The sequence below is a fragment of the Etheostoma spectabile genome, chromosome 16 (genome assembly GCF_008692095.1).
Source record: "Etheostoma spectabile isolate EspeVRDwgs_2016 chromosome 16, UIUC_Espe_1.0, whole genome shotgun sequence".
Classification (NCBI taxonomy): Eukaryota; Metazoa; Chordata; class Actinopteri; order Perciformes; family Percidae; genus Etheostoma; species Etheostoma spectabile.
In genome coordinates this window covers 24,980,306-24,988,002 of record NC_045748.1, presented here as the reverse complement: position 1 = coordinate 24,988,002, position 7,697 = coordinate 24,980,306, and the positions used below count along the sequence as shown (strand labels likewise).

The 7,697-nt window shown below is 41.6% G+C and overlaps 1 protein-coding gene across 2 annotated transcripts in view; it reads left to right on the top strand.

The window, feature by feature from the left end:
• Positions 1 to 1,955: 1,955 nt before the first annotated feature.
• Positions 1,956 to 7,697, top strand: part of LOC116704590 (spore wall protein 2) — an 11,495-nt gene continuing 5,753 nt past the window's right edge. For both annotated transcript variants that reach the window (XM_032540176.1, XM_032540175.1), the window contains exons 1-2: positions 1,956 to 2,263; positions 6,216 to 6,357. In XM_032540176.1, coding sequence (XP_032396067.1) covers positions 6,224 to 6,357 — 134 coding nt within the window. In that variant the 5' untranslated portion in view covers positions 1,956 to 2,263; positions 6,216 to 6,223. The remainder of the gene's footprint in view (positions 2,264 to 6,215; positions 6,358 to 7,697) is intronic.

Sequence of the window (7,697 nt, the reverse complement as noted above, 5' to 3'; positions counted from 1 at the left end):
AAGTTTGGGGTCCCCTACTGGAGCTGCTGCCCCGCGACCCGATACCGGATAAGCGGTCAAAGATGTATGGATGGATTTGAAACTCCGCAGAAGAAAACAGCACATACAACATCAAATGATGTTAACTGTCAACACCATATAGTAACATGAGATATTTAAAGTAGCTGGAGACATTGTTAAACCAAATTTGCTATGGTTGGGGTCTAACTCGCCGTGAGTTTTTTTTTTGGTATTTTCTGTGGTCCTGCCCTGTCCCCTGTCTTGTTTGGTTTCTCCCTCTTTCCTGTCGAAGCCAGCTGACTACACACACCTGCTTGCCATCATTAATAAACGGCTCCCGCTACCCACACCTGCCAGTCATCACCTGCTCCCGCTACCCACACCTGCCAGTCATCACCTGCTCCCGCTACCCACACCTAACTGTCATCAACCATCTCCCACAGTTTATCTAACCCGGCTCTTCATCCACTCTGCACCTGATCGTTGCTCCAGTCACACTGGTGAACCTCGTCAGCGTGTGTACTACAAGCTTTGTCTCCGCCTTCCTGGAATCCATCTTCCCACTACCACGCTCCTGTTTTCCACATAACTATCATTATTGTTTGAGTCTGTCTGTGCTACCGTAACAAAATTGTCTCTTACCTCTGTATCTCTGTGTGTACTTCGTCCACAGCAATCCCACCAATTGGTCCCATAATGTCCCAGTTAGAGGAATCCTATTCTTTTACAACCATTCACTAAAAGAATTAAGCATGCCGGCCTAATTGCATGGTCCAAATTTTCTTAACTTACCATTTAAGAAAACACTCACCATACTTCCGTTGATCCAGACTAGGACTAAATACACACACAGTCCCTGACTTTGCGAATAAGGCCGCCCACACACTGCCTGCGTGGCTTGAGCGTTTTTATTTCAGCGCCTTCGTTGCACACGTGTAAACACATGCCTGCTAGAAATAGAAACAAAACCTATTTTTCACGCAAGCATGTTGGAAGCAGGCAAAGATGTTATGTCATTTTGACACAAATACATAATAGTAAATTACATTTTGATGTTTGAAAGTCTCTAGGTTTTGACATGAATGCAGATAGAAATGTAAAATAATTAAAAAAGATTATTTAATTAACAGTTTTTCACATGTCACACCTGTAGCCTTTTTTGCCGTCAATACTGCCTCCATTGTCTTTGCTGTAATCAGATCAATAGGCTATGTATTAGACTGGTGTCTCCCTCCCTGTTGCCTTTGCCACCTAGCAACAGCAACGCCGCGTCAGACACGTTTCTGGTGTGCAAAGACAGAAAAATCAACTATAACGCTACGCTCACGCCGCACATCCAGTCTGTCGAAGGCCTAAATGTTTCTTACTGAAATGGGAGTCGCTGACTTCCCTCCTTGAGTTTTTATGTCCATGTTTGTACCTTTAGTAAACCTTTGTCTAAGAACCATAAATGTATGCTCTAACAGGTTGTTTATCTTTTGTATTGATGATTCAACCAGGTTTTCATGTCCGCCCAAACCCTAAAACTGTCTATGAGAACAAGGAATTTTCCTGCAGGAGCCCTAGATGCCTGCAACCCTATATCAAGAAGTGCCACACAATCTTCACATTGATTGGCTGGATGCCAAGGGGAGTGTTGTCTGGAGGTGGAGCTTCTACTGGGGTCTTTGCCAAAGCAATGCATGTCACTGCTGTGTTTTAGCATGCAGACTGACTCTAGTTAGCACCCTGCGCTGGTTTCTGATTCAGCGTTTGCTGTTGCTGTTGTTGTTGTTGTTGCTGCGGCACCTGTTGAATAAAGATTGATTTCACTTGAGTGTTTTCATCCAAATCAAGTCACTTCTCTGCATTTCCAGGCTGTCGGCCACGCCGTTTGCCTCACCCTGACACTAAATTTAGCGCTGCAGCTCTGGATCTTTTAACGTATGATGTAAAAATAGAAAGGAGGGGAAGTCTGCTCACCACACAGCAGATACACAAGACAGACGCGGAGTGGAAGCAGATAAAAGTTAACTGCTTAAACAGACTGAAGAGAGACAGATAAAGGCAGACAGAGACAGAGACAGTCAGATAGACAAAGAGACAGGCAGGTACCTTTGTGCTACTGTAAAGATTTGAGACAGACAGGCATAGAGATAAAGGCAGAAAGACAGTGGACACATAGTGTAGTTCATCTTAATGTAAACTGTCATTGGTCACAGCAGGGGATGTCAACAGACAGACGGGCGGACTGTGAGAGTGAGACAGAAATACATTAGATCAGGTAAGTGCGGATTTATCAAAGCTGATATACATCATATATATATATATATATATATATATATATATATATATATATATATATATATATATATATATATATATTATTGGTTTAAATGTTAATTTCAAAACAGTGCTAGAGTTGTTGGAAGCAGTATTGCAGGAGGTCAATCCAACAATCTTTACGCTCAGCTATGGCTAGGTTAAACTGCTATTAGGTGGAGGCTGAGGGTCACGTGGGTGGCAAAGGCAGCCACGAGTGTTTGTGCAGTACGACTGCATAGGTGATAAAGTCGTATAAAGCCTTTTATCTAAGTCCCTAGAGGGAGCTGGGCGAATTCTTAAAAAATGTGTGCTGTCACTTGAGTCAGTAACATTTGGCAAGATTAAGTTTGCAAATGAAAGAATTGTGTGTGGAGTTTCTAAACCTCTGTAGACCGCCCCTCGTCCATAATGCAGGGTAGAGGCTCGAGGCCACATTAGTCATTGCTAACATGATAAACCAGATCTGTACTGGAAACCCGATTTGTTGAGGGGTCTATCCCCCGACCAGTTGCATACCCTGACCCTAACCATTCAAGGTCAATACCTAACCTCAACTACTGTACCTACACAAATGCTTGCAACTAATTGGGTTTTGGGTACAAATTGGGACACAGCCTAATCCTCGTCGGAGCTGTAGCTGTAGGCAGTCAATGTGAATTATGGATAATGTGGGAGCCATGTATTGACAAGAAAGGAGAATGTTTGGAATCGGTCATTTATGAATTCTCAGTCTTTCTGCTAAAATAAGTTGGATTTCGGGGCCGGACACAGAAATCTGGACGTTAACACCACTGCTTTTATGAAAAGAAGTCTCCAATATTTTGGAATAAATAAGCTTCTTGTTTGAGTCAGATAAGAAGATGGATATTACTTTGATCTATGTGGGTCCAGTACAGAGAAGCTGTTTTCATATAAGAACTCTGGACCATGTCCGGTAAATAAGGTCCTAACACAGTCTTTACTTTTCCATTCACACATGTAGCACACAACAGGAGAGTGTCCGTCAGTTGCATTCAATTCAGTTTATTTATTGTGTCAAATAATAAAAGATGTCTCAGGACACTTTACAGTTTCTATGATTTAGAGAAAATCCAACTATTTTTCCATAAGAGCAAGCATTTAGTGCGACAGCGGCAAGGAAAAATGTCTCTTAAACAAGCAGAAACCTAAGATGAAACCTGATTCTTGGTAGACATAACTGCAATAAATTCAGAAATATGACTCATAACAATCATAACAATTCATATTAGGAATGACATGATTAACAGTGGCAATTATAGTCTCAGCAAAGACAATAGCACCATGACTAATAATACTAGAAGCAGTGCAGGGTGTTAGCAGGACGACGGCAGCAGCTGCAACCACAATCCAAGTGCAACCACAATCCAAGTGCAAACACAATCCAAGGAAATCTGCAAAGCGAGAAAGCACATGGACTCTGGGAAGGAGCTAAGTTAGTAACATGCATTAATGGGAAATGAATGCACATAGATGGAGAGAGAGAGAGGAGAGAGGAGCTCAGTGTTTTCATAGGAAGTCGCATAACTTAGAGCTGGTCTAAGGCAAACCTGAGCCAGCCCTAACTATAAGCTCTATCAAACAGGGGAGCTTGAAAATCCACCATCCAACCACTCTGATTATGTTTAAAAGATTGTGTATCCCAGGAGCAGAGACTCCACTTGTATCCGCAGTTGAAAGACACACTTACGATGTTGTCACAGTTATTTGATTCTCAGCCGTTTTCATCAGCGACTTCAACATCATCATGTGCGGGGGCCTGACGCCTGAGCTCATTTCCTAATTTTGAGTCATGGTTGTTTGGATAAGTCAGCCTCATTATCAACACAGTCATTGCTAAATCCATCTTCCAGACAGACTGGCATTAAAGTCTCTAAACCCCATTTAACACAGAGTTCTCCATAACACATTTGATTCGATGGCTTGTCAATGCAAAAGCACTTAAAGTACCATCCAGATTTTTTCCTCTCTCATTCATATATATATGGGGGTGTAAGTATACACACTCCTATGTTAAATTCCCATAGAGGCAGACACATTTTTATTTTTAAAAGCCAGTTATTTCATGAATCCAGGATACTATGTATACTGATAAAGTTCCCTTGGCCTTTGGAATTAAAATAGCCCCCCCCCCCCATATCATCACATACCCTTTACCATACCCAGAGCCTAGAGATTGGCATGGTGTTATTTCAGTTAGCTTAATAGCTGGTTTGATTTGCATTGAGAGATGATTTTATGGAAAGTTCCCCATTTTCTAATTTGTTTTGAATCAAGGCATTAAGATCAATTTCCTGTTTTAAAAATCAACTTTAGCATGGATGCGTAAACATATTCAAGCCACACATAGCTACATACAGCTCTTAAGCTGTAGATCATTTACCGAATCCCAAAGATTGATTTTCTATCAATCAGCTGACGGAGACCCGACGTATAATCGTGAATAAAGCCTAATGCGCAATTTATGGTTCTGCGGAGGCTCCACCCAGAGCTTTCACCGTAGCCTACGTAAGTGGCCTGAAGTGGACACTTGTGTTGGTGTAGCAGGGTCTACCTAAGTATGTGTGTGTGTGTGTGTGTGTGTGTGTGTGTGTGTGTGTGTGTGTGTGTGGTAGACCGAGAGAGAGAGTGACCCTGATTAGCTTCGGCGCGAGTAGCGACTCCAGAGTCATAGCGAGAGAAACAAAGTGAGGTGCACGTCAGGCTACATCAGGTCGTAGGTCCCTGTCTCCACGTACGTAGCTACGTCGTAGATTTACGCAGATGCACAAATCACGCTTTCCAAAGCGTTGGTGCTTCCAACGCAGTGACATCTGGTGGCTTGGAAAAGGAACAGCAGCCCTTTAAGATCGCCGAAGCACCGCAACACCTCTTTGGTCTGAGGTCATGTTGTTGTTGCTGACCCGGGTTTAATTATAGCGTGATGCCTGTCGGGTTGTGTCACAGTTTGACCAGAGAGTCTTCAACAAGACACTGCTCTAAGGACTGAAAGACAACGGGCCTATAATATTTATCTGTCTTTTATTGTTGGTATGTAAGAAGACCTGAGCTAAAGAATTCTGCATTTGTATACTCAATGTTTCATACATCTGTAAAAGGCACAGCAAGATTTATTGAGATATTGAGATACATATATATATATATATATATATATACATAACTATCAGCAAGGTTTTCTACATTCTAGCTTGGTGTATGTTTTGAAAAAGTTCTTCTTTTAAATCAATGGAAAACGAAACAAAAAGAAACACCGTTTTTTTTCTCATATTATACCAAATATGAAAAACAGCTCCTGCTTGTGTTATCTAAATCAAAACCAATCAGCACGCTTCTACCGAGATCTACTAATGCCTGTGATTGGCTGTCTGACGTCACATCGTAGAGACACGCAGAGGAGCTGAAAATTACAATACAAGACTTGTGACGTAATATGTTGTAATGTTATAATTGTTTTTGTTGATTGATTTGATCAAATTTGTATTGATACCCAACACTACAAATGATGTGAAACAGAGGTTTTGCAACATGTGTTATCCATGTTGATTGATTTAGTTTTAACATTCTGGTATTTTTTGTAAAAAATGAATGAAGAAAAAAAAACTTTCAAAATAAATATTGGCATATTGATCGAAATAGGCTAATATTTAGTTGCAGTATTAGTTGTCCACATTATGATAATTACTTCAAGATGTCCAACTGACGCTTTTGCGAGTCAAAGCTTGTGTTTCAGTAACATTTTACAACTAACCATCAAGTATCCCAAGCACTTGAACACACCACCCACAACCACAGAGAAACAGCATACGTTACAGTGTAGAAATGCAACACAACCCCATGGGTGTCACATTTGATGCCGTTTCTGATGTTGTTTTTTTGTTGGTTGTGTCTCCTAGGCAACAGGATGTTGTCAAAAAAGGAGGAGCGGAGGTCGTTCGGCAACGGGCCGCTGAGAGACCAATGGGAGAAGAAAGCTCAGAGCATCTCAGAGCAGAACAAACAGGAGGCCGAATGGAGGAAGAAAAGTTCCAACAAAATGTGAGAATATGAGATGGTTTGAGCTGCTTTAGCAACTTACTAAATTAATCTTAGAGTCACCAACAGGAAATTTGAATAAAAAAAACCCCGACAACGCCACCTAGGGCACCATGGGAAATACTATGTGAGCATTGATTATGAGAGAAAGGGCACCCAGAGCTGTTGCTGATGAGGAAAGACGTGTTCCAAAGTACTTCAAATGTTTTTATTTCCAATAAATCAAAAAAGGCAGGGGCTTGAACTGCTGTAAGAAAAGAAAAGGGTAAACAAAAATGGCAAACACCGGACTTTAACCCAGGAGAGTGGGGTTTGTGCCCCGCGTGTGTCTTTAAGTGTCACAGGAACCATAAGCCCACCCACGAGCTTTTCCTTAACCCTACAGAGTCTAAGGGACACAAATAGTCCCGACCAAGCGTATATTATATGACGCTATAAGGAGACCTTTAGCATCAACAACAAAGGTACCTGACCAAGCGTCCGTGGTTTACAAGATGGGAGTGAGAATGTGTTGGTGTTGTCAAATTAACAATGAGGTTTTCTGACTTTGCTGGCGTTTTGTCTATTTGCACTATATGTGTTTTCTTAAAGGGGAACTGTGCAGGTTTTTTTAGCTTAATTTATCTTAACTGAACTCTGAACAGCTTCTGAGTCATTGGAATGGTTATAACTTTTTTTGAGTGGAATGGTGGTCGTTTCCCGCCTGTGAGCGGAAAAACAACCCTTGCAACTTACGGCCGGCTAGTTGCTGGACTCTGACAATGAGACAATGGCTCAGCTAAATGATCTCGGGAAGGAAGTTGTTATGGTGGAACATCTTCAAAATATTAAATTAATTGAACTGTAAGGTGAGCTATTCAAATTAGCTGATACATGTAAACCTCATTGTCTCTTACCAGTGTATCCCCGTGTGTACTTCGTCCACAGCAGTCCCACCAGTCATTCCCAAAACGTCCCAGTTAGAGAAGAAACATATTCTTTGTAATTCTTTACAATCATTCCCTAAAAGGACCGAGCAGGTCTGCCTTGTTGCACGATCCAAATCTTCTTCAAAACTTGACATTGTCAGCGTGTAGCTTGTTATAGCTCGAAGGTTGTGGTTATTTCCCCAGTCAAACAGAGTTGGAGAATGGCGACATACAGAGCGGAAGGTGAGGGACATCTGGATGTCCAAATGAAACGTAAATGTACTTCCATTGATCCAGAGTAGTAACCAAGTGATGTGAAACACAAATTCAAGTAATAACTAAATCACCTGCAACTGGATCCAACCTGATAAGTCAAACTTGGATGGATCTAGTTGAGGGGAAGCACTACCTGAAAGGATGATTTCCGGGGGGGGG